The sequence below is a fragment of the Cololabis saira genome, chromosome 2 (genome assembly GCF_033807715.1).
Source record: "Cololabis saira isolate AMF1-May2022 chromosome 2, fColSai1.1, whole genome shotgun sequence".
In the NCBI taxonomy this organism is placed as follows: Eukaryota; Metazoa; Chordata; class Actinopteri; order Beloniformes; family Belonidae; genus Cololabis; species Cololabis saira.
In genome coordinates, this window is record NC_084588.1 from 17693619 (window position 1) to 17707169 (window position 13551).

A 13551-nucleotide genomic window follows, 5' to 3' on the forward strand; every position below is an offset into this window, starting at 1 on the left:
GGTTATTCAGTCCCTGTTTTATTTTGAAACCTTTGTCTTTGTGTTCTGACTTCCCTTGTTCCCATCTGCCCTAATTGTCTGCACTTGTGTCTCGTTAACCCTTCTGTATATCTGCTCTTGTCTTTCCCCGCTGGTCCGTACTGTTTCCACCCAACTTGTGTCCTGTCATGGTTTTGGATTATTGCGCTCGTGTTTTTGTTAATCCTGCTTTGCAGTGCTTTTAGGTTGGTTTTTGCATATTAAATCACCTTTCTTTGGATCTCCTGCCTCCTGGTGTGTCCTGCATTTGGGTTGTCATGGAAAAAATGTAAACATGATATACTTTATAATGAAAGGTCAACATCTGTGGGGAGCAGGGTAGTGGGGGGGGGATCAAAAGCTGTGTAAATGCAAAATACCAACAAAGGCCAGCTGTGAGAAAGGAATTAGAAGAGGGGGGTACACAAGATGCAGATGAAAGGGCCACATCTCTTTTATACGGTGGCCGACAAGGGCCAAACGCACTGCAACGGCCTAATGCGTCTCAGTTAAGGAAAACGGCTTCAAGTACAGAAACGATTCAAATTCACAAATTCAAAACGAAGTACAAAAAGAGGAACGTGGTGCAAATGAAAAAACGTGCCGCAAAAAAACAAAGACAAATGCGCATCATCAAACGCGCTGCAAATAGAGAAACGATGCAAAGCACAAAACAATATAAAACAAGAAACCATCTTCAAAAGAAAAACGCTTCATAACCGGTCACTACAACCGGAAGTGCTCCAAACCTGCAGGGGGCCGCTCTTTTTGCGGCACGTTTTTTCATTTGCACCACGTTCCTCTTTTTGTACCTCGTTTTGGGTTTGTGAATTTGAATCGTTTCTGTACTTGAAGCCGTTTTCCTTAACTGAGACGCATTAGGCCGTTGCAGTGCGTTTGGCCCTTGTCGGCCACCGTACTTTTGTAATGTATGCCTTTAAGAGAACTAGCACCTATGTGTCGGGATCAGGGGGCCACAGTGTCCCTTGAATTACCTGTCAGGTTTTTTTTCTTTTATGTTACTAGCTTCCAATGATCTGTCAGGTCCTACCCATTCACATATTAAAGAAGTCAAACAACATGTTGCCTCAGACTCGACTGTCCAGCCTGAGTGCTGATTGCGCATCAGTTCGAATAAACTTTGGTATTCTCGAGCTCACCAATGTTGTAGTTTGTTAAGGATCTGTACTTTACTTTGTGCAATTTATAAAATTCCACAACAGTGTCCTCATCTACCAACTCGTGACAGTAACCTGCCCAAGGGCTACCCTCAAGCCAGATAAAAATGACAATGGTTTTCCTGGCTAGAAATCTCTGATGGCAATCTGTCGTGATTCCTTTTTAGGAGATAAAAACACTAAGATCTTTGAAATTATATGTTCTAAAACTGCTGGATCTTTAATATTCAGGTTGTACATACATATATTCAGGTTGATATTTTTTATTCAAAACTGAAACTAAAAGAGAACCACAGTCACTTTAGTTTGTGTTTTTGCGTTTCAACAAGCTATATAGTGTTTCGATGAATACATCCTGTTTAAATGACTGTCAGTAATGTTTTTGATATTTTATATTCTAAGATAAGATGAGATAATCCTTTAATAGTCCCACAGAGGGGAAATTTGCAGTTTACAGCAGCAAAGGGGATAGTGCAAAACTACTTGTGCAAGAGTGCACTTTATTAGAATATTTAAGTTAAACTTAACATTGATTGCACATGCAGGTGAAACTGCGGCTTCTTAAAATAAAATATGTTAAAGGTTCTTTGGTCTAAATTGCTTGTTTTTCTTTTTCCAATTTAAGATCGTGATAAAATCGAAATTTTGATTTTATTTAAAAAAAAAATTGTGATATATTTTTTCTATATTGCCCACCCCTAAGTGTGACATTCCAGGACAAAATATTACCCCTTTTATTAAAAAAAATATCTGTGTGGGCAGTTTGATTATTGAATGCCTAAAGATGTATATGTATGTACATGTATGTATATATATGTATATGTATGTATATATGTGTATGGGAAGAACATCCGTAAGCTCAAACCAGAAAGCTGCAGCTGTTAAGTGTCAGCTCTAACGACCGCAGGACCATGGCTGCTCCATTTCACTTCACTTTACTTCAGCTCAATTTGTATCACTTGATTCAATGTATTCATGTGTTAGTGTTACAGCTGCCCAAAACTGCCTTTTTGAATTAGTTCATATTTGACATGGACATAATTTCTTCCAGTTACATTCATTCTATTCATTAGGCAACTTAACTATGTATTTCCTTCATTTTAATTCTCCCTCTGACTCCTCTCTTACAAGCTAACTTATATATTCAGAATAGTTGTAGAGTTGCTGCAGTTCTGCGGACTGGCTACTCTACTTCACATCAGGGGTGAAAAGCATTTCCACCAATCTGATTGCTCTGGGACTTTGTCTCTTTGAGGTCCATATAGTTTAAGACCATAAAGAATAGAAGCAGCGGAAGGAAACTGAACAACTGCAGTATGAGTTCCAACACCTGCATTTAACTTCAAATTGCAGCCAAAAACACTAAGGCATTTTCTTTCCTACAGGGCAATTTAATCAAAGATTGTCTCTGGTGTATTCTGCTTCTGGATTATACTTGACGGTCCAAGATAGCGTAAAAAGGAACTTAAGTAGTCACAAAAGGGCCAGAGGAGACTTCAAAGACTGCACATGAATCTTTGTCAATGGAACTGTGAATGTGCTGGGAGGGAAACTGCCCCGGGCCAGTCTCAAGGCTCCTGCCACTGCACTGAACATTTAAATTCATCTGACAGACTCTTATTCCCCTTCCATGACCCGTGTAAATGCACCCAATAAATAAGCCACATGCTTCAGAGTTAGAGCTTATTTGCATTAGATGTACCTAATTAATGCCTGATTAGCTGAAAATGTTTTAATGATTTCAGTGTCTCTCAGCTATGGGACTAAATTAACAAATTTAAATTTTAGTTCTTGGCAATTTTTTTTTTGAAACACTCATTTATCAGCTGAGTTTTCATGTTGTCAGCCATAAATGCAGCAGGATTACACGTTTAACACCTTCAGCGTCTCCCGTAGGGGAATGACAACAGGACATGCACAGATTTGTCGAGCCAAAACATTTAATACACATCACTGCAGGAGACATGCACTCACACTTTTTTCAACTGTAACTCCCACTTTGAAAACACATAAAAATCTGAAAATAATTTAAAACAAAAGCCCATATCAAAAAAGGGTTACACTGTTGTTGTTTTTTTTCAATACATGTTTATAATACTGCTTCATAAAATGTATCACAGAAATTAGCTATTAACACAGAGCAAATCATATGAGTGAGAAATAACACTGACACTGCGTTGGCTGAGAGCAGAAAAACTGGACTGACATCTGAGAGCAAATGTCACAGAGAGGACAAGCAAGAGTTTGTCAATGGAGGAAAAGGAGGACAGGGAGGATGGATCTATACATGTCTCTCTCTAATGAGAAACAATCCAAGCACTCTGGAGGGCAGAGGGGTCAGTCGCTAGGCGTAGAATGTCTCCACTTTCACTGCTTGGCAGAACATTGTCATAGAGAAGACAAGACCCAGGATCTGCACAAACAGAGCACACAAATCACACATTAATGGAATAAGAGCTCCCTGCGGAAATTTGCAGTGAAATTGAAAGGTACTCTTTGGCTCATTTTCTCCGTCATAATGTAGATGCCTGACCATAAATGCCAAAAAAGATGAATTTTTCCACAGTTATGTCCAAACTAATTTCTTTGATACTAATAAGAGGAGAACCGTCCAATCTCTACAACATCCATTGATTAAATATTGGTGAGAGCTCTTGCCATGGATTGCAAGTTCCCTCAAGTAACTTTCAGCATAGTATTTTGTTGACATACAAGTTGTTTTGTGTGTGTGTGTGTGTTTTATGCATTTTATTTTCAATGCCATAGTGTTATATTTACAGAAAATAATGCAATTTTGGTAATACTGTAGTTATAAATACTGTATAGAAATTATGTTTTAACCAGAATTATCATCAGCGAACCACCTTTATGTCCTTTTGGCTAGTCCTTTTAGGGGGCACCATAGATGATCCTCTGTTGTCATCTTACCCTTCTTCTGCATCTTTATCTCTCACTTCACACTTTTAAAATAACCTCTCCAGAAATAAGTATAATAATATTCCATACATCTAGTCACAATTGTATTTTGTAAATTATATAATTGCCAATCGGGTAAGAAAAATTCTCTTGGTTATAATTGTTCAAACTGGCAACATAGTCTTACTTTTTTTTTTTTTTACTTTCTTAGAAATTAGTTTTTGCAAGGCCAGGCCAGGCTAGACAAGTTTATTTGTATAGCACAATTCAACAACAAGGTGATTCAAAGTGCTTTACAGAGACATTAACACATCAGAAAATAAAGAAAATAAGAGCATTATTTTAAATTTAAACAAAAAAAAAGAAAAGAGAACAGTAAATGAAAACAGTATTTAAAATATGATCAAGTTTTTAAAATAGAGCTTAAAAGTAACAGTGCAGATTTGGATCTTTTATTTAAATGGAGCTGAGAGCAGTTGTATCTTTCAACCAGGATAGTTTATATATTGAAGCTCTATGGTGACCTGTAATCGTTTCTCTTTGGCTCCAAAGGCAATTACCTCAGTTTTGTTTTTGTTTAACTGGAGAAAGTTGTGGTACATCCAGTCATTTATCTCAGTGTATTTGCCAACAGCCTGTATGAAGCCTCGGATTTCCGGTGATATTGTAATATACATCTGTGTCATCTGCATAGATACAGTATGGTAACTTATTTTGTTGTTGTTTATAAACTGTGCCAGTGGGAGCATGTAGATGTTAAATAGAGATCAGACACCTTGAAATGCTCATACCCTTAGAGATCAGTAAGTCTAGAGTATGAGGTGCCGTGAGGGACATAATTCTGAATTAGTGTTCATAAACACATATGAAATCCAAAACCTTTTATACACACAGGTGAAATGCTCTTACACATACAACTGGAAATGTTCATAAACACATATGAAATCCAACTCTTTTACACACTATACTGAAAACTTCTCACACTCACTTGTGAAATCTCTCATACACACAGGTGAAATGCTCTTATACATACAACTGGAAATGTTCATAAACACAACTGAAAACTTCTCACACTCACTTGTGAAATCTCTCATACACACAGGTGAAATGCTCTTATACATACAACTGGAAATGTTCATAAACACAACTGAAAATCTTCTCACACTCACTTGTGAAATCTCTCAGACACACAGGTGAAATGCTCTTATACATACAACTGGAAATGTTCATAAACACAACTGAAAATCTTCTCACACTCACTTGTGAAATCTCTCAGACACACAGGTGAAATGCTCTTATACATACAACTGGAAATGTTCATAAACACAACTGAAAATCTTCTCACAAACACAACTGAAAATCTTCTCACACACAGTGGTGAAATCTTCTTACAGACACAACTGAAAATTTCAGTAGAAACGGAAGTCATTTCAGTAGAAACGGAAGTCATTTCAGTAGAAACGGACGTCATTTCAGTAGAAACGGAAGTGGGTTGTTTAGCGAGATTTTTTTTTTTTTTCCTGGCAGTTATTTTGACTGATTGATATAGCAATATCTTCTCAGCAGCATACAACAACTCTGACTGAAGAAAGAACTTTACTCAATAATATTAGCTTCAGCAGAGACTGCTGGATGAGCCTCATGTCACTTTTCCCATCACGGTGTTCTGTTTGATGCTACCCGTCGAGAAATGCTACTTTGTGGTTCTGCGCCATGATTGATTCACATGAGCAACATTAAGTCTAATAAAGTTCCTAAATGTCGGTTTCCATTATTTTTATATTAATTGCCCAGCCATAGTGCTTTTATTGTATTATTAATTTAAATGAATGTATATCTTTAATTTGTTTGTGCGAGTGCGAGTCCTGCAGTAGGTGGGCACATTTTGAATGTATCCACTATGACAAAGTCCCACATTATAAGTGCCAGAAAAGTGGCTAACTACTCTGTTTGGCATTTTGTTGTTGTTTGTGTTCGTTAACTTTTATTTATTATTGTTATTGTTATTATGTTATTAAATGTAATTTTCTGAACTTAGCACTCTTCTTTTGAAACGACAAATTGAGACAATTTGTTTGTTTGTGTGCCTTTACTTTTATTTCTTATTATTTTATACTTATTATCAATCCAAAAATAGTGATCACAAAATTGATAAATTGGGGGGTGTAAGTATGCTGACATTCATCCTGCAGTGGCAGTGAGGTGATTAGTATCTTACCTGAATGCATTAACTGACGGGAGCATTATTTGATAGGATGTTACTGGACTATCAAATTATGCTACCATTAAATAGATTTAACATGGATGATATGGGATGTTGAGTATTTGATCCTTCAAAATACACTACCCATGACATGAATTGCATTACACTTTGTGAACATTATATGATAAATGGAAAAATAAAAAACTATGTTATCGCTTTATTTGCTATTCATTCCGTTATTGGCCTTTATTTAACCAGGCAGGTCATTAAGAACACATTTTTATTTACAATGATGGCCTGGCAAGAGACAAGGACCACTTGGGGAAAAAGGACGTGGGCTAGGGAGTAAAACAGTAAAATTGTAGCTCTACAAAGGTAGAAAACCATTAGGTGGCATTTTTTGATATGGTAGCAAAAATCGATAGACAGACGCTATCGGTTTATGCGGTGGTAGCATTTTTCGACGAAGCAGCAGAAATCGACAGAACAGCGGCAGCGGCAGCTTTCTGCCAGTATTCCATGTTTTTGTTTTTGCCAAAGCACTTTTGGGTTTGATAACGTGGTGCGCATCCTCTCAAAACTGTAGTTGTTGCCGTTGCGGGATGCTATGACGCGGCTGCCGTGATGGGAAAAGTGATGTGCGGCTCATCCAGCACACCTGCACCGATCCGCACTCGCAGTCACCGGGGGGGGGCGGGGCTGTAGCCCCGCAGTTGTAACACCTAACAGGGTCCTTATAGTCTCTGCTGAAGCTAATATATTATTCAGTAAAGCTGTTGCTTCAGTCAGAGTTGTTGTATGCTGCTGAGAAGATATTGCTATATCAATCAGTCAAAATAACTGCCAGAAAAAAAAAAAAAATCGCGCTAAACAACCCACTTCCGTTTCTACTGAAATGACGTCCGTTTCTACTGAAATGACTTCCGTTTCTACTGAAATGACTTCCGTTTCTACTGAAATTTTCAGTTGTGTCTGTAAGAAGATTTCACCACTGTGTGTGAGAAGATTTTCAGTTGTGTTTGTGAGAAGATTTTCAGTTGTGTTTATGAACATTTCCAGTTGTATGTATAAGAGCATTTCACCTGTGTGTCTGAGAGATTTCACAAGTGAGTGTGAGAAGATTTTCAGTTGTGTTTATGAACATTTCCAGTTGTATGTATAAGAGCATTTCACCTGTGTGTCTGAGAGATTTCACAAGTGAGTGTGAGAAGTTTTCAGTATAGTGTGTAAAAGAGTTGGATTTCATATGTGTTTATGAACATTTCCAGTTGTATGTGTAAGAGCATTTCACCTGTGTGTATAAAAGGTTTTGGATTTCATATGTGTTTATGAACACTAATTCAGAATTATGTCCCTCACGGCACCTCATACTAGAGTGTGCCCCCTATTGTGTTCTGTTACCCAAAGTCAGCCCAAAGTTGTCCAGAGTGTTATTATGGCGCTTTTACACTAGTACCTTCTCAGCCCGACTCGACTCGCCTCGTCCCGGTTTTGCGCTTTTCCACTAGGGGTCGAGGCGGGTGGAGGCGTACCGAGTAGATACTTTTTCTGTATCTATTCTGCCGAGGTTCTAAGCGGCTGAGTCGGCTGCATCTGACGTCATCACACTACAGGCCACCGATTGGTCGGGGGTTGGAGTCAGACGTCTGAGTCAGGATGTGACATCAGAGAAGAGCGACCCTGACGGCGGCTTCTTGTTCATTTCATTCGACAGCCAATGGCAGCGCAAAAGTCTGTTTCGTGGTCCAACTCTGAGGTGCAGATGTTCATAAACCTGGTGGCTGAGGAGAGAATTAAAAAGGGATCTAGACGGGCGATAAGGAACGACAAGATCTACCAGGAGCTCTGTCTCTTCATAGCTGCTCGCGACTCAGCTGACTTTTCAGAAGCGCCGAGACAAACAAACAAAAAAAAAAGCGTTGCCTCTTGAAGCTTCTTTGACTCTCATTTTTTAACTTGATATCAAACACAAGTCAAAGACCCAGCAGCAGACCCAGCAGCACATATATCATCTCCTCCAGGTTCTACATCTTTAGTGTTGTTGTCTTCTCCGTTTAGATCACACAATCAAATACGTCACAGCAGCTTCACTCCAACCTCCTACTTCTGATCTGGGTATTGAAAAGAAATGAGGGCAAGGCGTGGCGAGTCGAGTCGGGCTGAGTAGGTACTAGTGTAAAATCACCATTACTAAGGTTTTTACTCCTTTTGTCCTGAAGGTTGTTGGATTATGGATGTTAAAATCACCAACAATATTTACACAGTCATAATCAATGCATATCATAAACAGCAGTCCACTCCGATCCTAAAAAAAGTCTCCCCAGTATTTGGAGGGCCTGTAAACATTAAGAAACAGGTATGTTTACTTTATTTAAATATCTTTCAGAGTGCAACTCTCTGTGTTTTGAATGGGCCACATTTCCCCTTCTGTCACCTAAAAGTACAGACACTTTTTTGCAGAGCCACCCCCGAAACCTCCTCTTTAATTGTTCCTGCCTGACATGTCCATGTCCACTACCTTTGTACCAGTGTATTCAGAGTCAGACATTGTAAACATTAAGGGCTTGTGTGTAACGCAGCATTGCTGGCAGGGGCTCTGGGTGCATGCTCCTCTGGAAGAAAATTTAGAAAATAAACATTTTAATCATGATCTCTGGTCAACTTTGTGGCTGCTAATGGACAGAACTGACAAAAAAATTTGAGACTACCCAATAACAAATTAATTGTTTCTAAGTAGCACTCGAGAGAAAGAATAGCTGTCTGTAAAGTACAAGGGCTTAGAAGATAATCTACATTTTGTATTTTATATTTAAGAAGTGGTAATGAATCTTATTTATTGAATGTAAGTTCCATTCAGTTTGCAATAAGAGTATTGACTTACTGTATACGATCAACACAAAACAAAAACTATCTTTTAAACAGACTCCAAACCTTATGAAAACAAAGTATTTGTATAGTAATGTAGAATGATAACATAATGTTCTCGGCCTAATATGTCTATAACCTTATCGGTTGCCTCCATAGTACAATCTTATAGTAGTCGACTTGTCTATCCAAAAATACTTTAAGAGTCCTATTGTTGGCTATAGAATTAGTTAAGATTCCTATAATATTTTGTCCTGTAGTTCTTTCTTTTTTGTAATCTAAACAACAGAAACACTAGCTGCCATTTTTTTTGCCCCAACTCAGTCACTCGGCTGTAAATTCACCAACCCGAGAAAACCACCCCCAACCCCCATTTTACAGTGGGCTATAATTTACTTCTTGGTGCATTATATAACGTGTTAAAGAGCTTTATGTTCATTTTAATATTCCTTAACACGATCCAAAAGTGGGGGAAACCATTTGAGTGACTTGTTACTATTACTGCCAACTCATTAGCAATTGAGAAACTAATTTAATCTAAAATAATGTAATTGTCTCACACTTCTCATCATTAAAACAGCTCCTTGTCCACCTCCCTTCTCTTAGCTGCCCTCACAGATACAAGATACAAGTGAGTAGCAGACCTCACGTTGGTGTTCGGCACATTTAATTGATGGGATTCAGTGCTAATTGCCCGTCTGTCAGCATGAAAAAAAAATGTCAGTCACATTGACATTGACATGTGAACTCATTTATTTTCATTCCCGACAGAAATTATTGATAGGGGAAGCTCAGCCATTGCTGGATATTCTTAGCTACATATGTCTTGCGCACTGATGGAGATCACTGGATATCTGTAGCACCATGAATGTCAGAAGCAGGTTGGCCCAACTATTAGCAGGATCCATAAATGTCTGAATATTCACATGTACAGTGGCAATACCCTTTTTTAAAGGGACATGTAGATGTTGTTTTTAGCTGAACTTTGACTGAAGCTTCACATAGTTCATTCAGGATGACGTTTAGGACACCATTGGTATTCACTAGCCTTGCTCTTCATGTGCCCAAACCATCTTAACCTGTCTCCCTCACTCGCTCTGGCTTGTTCTTTATCCTATCCATCCTCACCACTCATCATCATGATGTTCAAATTAAAATTAATGCAACAAAAAGAAGGTCTCGCCTGGGGAGAGTGCTGGAGATGCTGTAATGATTGCTGTTAATAATTTTCACAATGATTGAACATTTAATGGCAGCCGGCTGATTGATTAACATTTCATCTCCAAATGGGTGTAATTGACTGACTCAATCAATGATTTAAAAAAAAGAAAAGAAAAAAAAAGCTTGAGCAAGAATCTTAATCCATAACCTTGTAACTAAAGCTGTCAGAAATAAAATAGATTTCTGTTTGAGATTTAGGACTTGAGATGCAGATGTAAAGTGAGCATACTGTACACCATAATTGTACTTAATTATTCCACTTAGGCGAGGGACTTTGTCAGTAAGTGTTGTATGGAGACTGAGAAGTCTGGCAAATGAATCTAACAAGCCTGCAGAGCTGAGAAGGACACAGAGGGAATATAGAGACTGTATGATCATGGGCTTCAACAAGACATGGCTTCATGAGCATATTCTGCTTCTCGAACATCCCTCTATTTGAATTTCCAACTGTTGGGGCAGAAAGAGACTAAGCAGTGAGACTAAAAGAGCCGCAGTGCTGGTGAATAGTAGATGGTGAAATCCTAGACGTGTTAGAAAGAGTGTCTATGCACATGTGACATCATCAGTGAAGCCGTCGCAGTTTATAAAGACAACACCCCGATGCATTCACAACAATCTTGACCAGAACTCCCTGATCTAACACTTTATCTGATTATTTTTTCTTTTACTTCAACCATAGGATTTCTCTTTGAGGGATTAATAAAGTATTCATCAATTTAATTCAACTGACATGGGCCGACGCAGCTCAGACCCGTCAGGGCGCGCACAGACTTCTGGGGGGGTCCTCAGTGTCTTGCAATGCAACGTTTGTAATGGATGCTCTGATTTCTGCGTGCTGACAGGGCGGGCAGATTCAGATTTGGCTTCTTACAGTGCATTCTGTGGACTGCAGAATCGGATTGGGATCCAGGGAGTGAGTAGGGAGTGTCAATACTTTGAGCTCTTTGTCTTGTTGCCTAAGCTGCTTCAGAGTCATTTCAGCTGTGTGGTGGCATGCATTGTCCTGGTGCGGGGAAGGCAATGCTTTCAATGAACTTTTATTAGGCAATAGGTTGCTTATTCTGCAACACTGTTTCCAGTAGGTAGTATATGTCAAAGTAAGAGCCACATGAACGACAGGAGCCAAGATTTCCCAGCAGAACTTGGTAATGTAATTACTGTAAATAATTCATTTGCTATACCCGCTTTTATCCTACTGGCGATCACAGGGGAGCTCAAATATATCCCAGCTGTCTTCCACTGAGATGATCAGTGTTATTTTTATTTATTCAAAATACATTTTATTTATTTTTTTGACCTTTCGGCAGCTTGAATCTTATGGCTGATATATGTACCGGTTATTTAAATAATATGCTCACATTGAGCTTGTTATCATTGATAACTCATCTCATACAGACTCATTTTTCTGCAAAACAGGCTTCGACAATGTTCAAATCTTTTAACATCAACCCAGTTTTACTGTCTGCAGGGCAACCAAAGCTTTTGCAAGATTCAGTCCTGTCAACTCTAGAATGAAAAAAAAAGAAGTATAAAGGATAATATGGACACAAATCACTTTTCCCATAAATAATTGTGCTTTAAAATTGTTCATTTTTGTGTCTGTGTGTGGATACATTGAATAATCCCCTCGCATTACCACTGATTTCTCATTTTTTCCTTCATAAATTAACATTTGTTTCATTTTAATGAAAATCTTGATTTCATACATTTTTCATAGGTGGTCACGTTTTAATGAGCTGACTATATCACATTTCATGGCTGCTTCACTTGAATCTCTAACACACTTTAACATTTTCCTTTTCTCCCTTTTTTCTTCTTTTTAAACTCCTGTTAGGCCTAAAGTTGGTTTGTGAGAAATCCTTATGAAACACTGGTTACACGTTTTTTTTCTATGTTCGGAAATATAAATTCTTTTCACAACAATACCCTGTGAGAATACAAAGTGATAATTAGACACTCCACATGCCATAACCCCCTTTCGTGAAACTATAAAAACAGGCTTGAATTTATCTTCGTGGCTGGTGTATGGAATATAAATGTATATTTCTTTGTATAACGGGTCATGTCAGCAACATGCCACCACATCGCCAAGTGTTGGCAAAGTGTGTTCCAAAAGCTGTAAATGGACGGTGCTCATGAGGCTTTATGAAGACATCACTGAGCCTCCTCTCTAACGTGTGTACAGTTCATTTGCATGTGCATATATGGATCGCCTCTTTCTGTAGTTGTTCACTTCATGCACATTTAATGAACTCAATGTTTCCCTTTGATCATTCATAATGAAATTAGTGCTACAAGAACACAAGGGTTAGATTACTTTATTTTCTCTTTACTTTTGTTGGTCAATCATTAAAAACAGGCAGACCCATGTTTAGTAAGTAAACATTTTCCCGCCTAATACACATGTGTAGACTACCTCAAGTTTAAAGACCAACTCTTACCATGAAAAAAGTTTCTATCAGTCTTCACATGCTTTAGCTTTTTCAATTGTACCTGACGAAACTGTGTATTTAAAGATAAGCTATGATCTTTTCTTACCAGTGACCTAATAGTTTTAGTCCATAAACCTGTAAACACCTTCTTAATCCTTCTAACAAGCACCCTTGGTAGCAGAGGGGGACGACACAGAGACTCAGCATGACACTCAGCTTTAATCCTACGAAGACCTCTTTTACCCAAATAAAACACAATTCAAACATGAAGCAGATAATTTAGCACCAACTAATAAAGTGTGAATGTGGTGTACCACAGACGTTCAGAACTAGCAATCAGCTGCTAAATGCCACAAACACAAGTCTGCTGTCAGCAGTGTAAGCATCAGCAGACAGTGACAAAAGTCCACTGAGCCAGGACTCAACCGAAAAAAACATATCCACTTCACTTTTTGCAGCCCAATTCTGACGTTTCACCATCTTAAATAATATAAAAGTTAAAAACAACACTCAGTTCATGAAATCCCAAGTCTCTGTATCAAATAGACAAAGGTGACCTATCGTGGGAAACAGCTTTGCAACTGTTCAACTTGGATGTACATTAAGGACAAATGGAAAAGGTCAGCTGATATAAACAAACAGCTGTATTTGAAAGGAGTCAATACACAGTGAAGGTATGGCTTAATCTGCTAAAACAGACCAGTCCGTCAAAGCATTC

The 13551-nt window shown here is 38.3% G+C and overlaps 1 protein-coding gene across 3 annotated transcripts in view; it reads right to left on the reverse strand.

The window, feature by feature from the left end:
• Positions 1–3118: 3118 nt before the first annotated feature.
• tspan4a (tetraspanin 4a) overlaps positions 3119–13551 on the reverse strand; it is a 213877-nt gene continuing 203444 nt past the window's right edge. For all 3 annotated transcript variants that reach the window (XM_061709347.1, XM_061709337.1, XM_061709355.1), the window contains one exon: positions 3119–3609. In XM_061709347.1, coding sequence (XP_061565331.1) covers positions 3541–3609 — 69 coding nt within the window. In that variant the 3' untranslated portion in view covers positions 3119–3540. The remainder of the gene's footprint in view (positions 3610–13551) is intronic.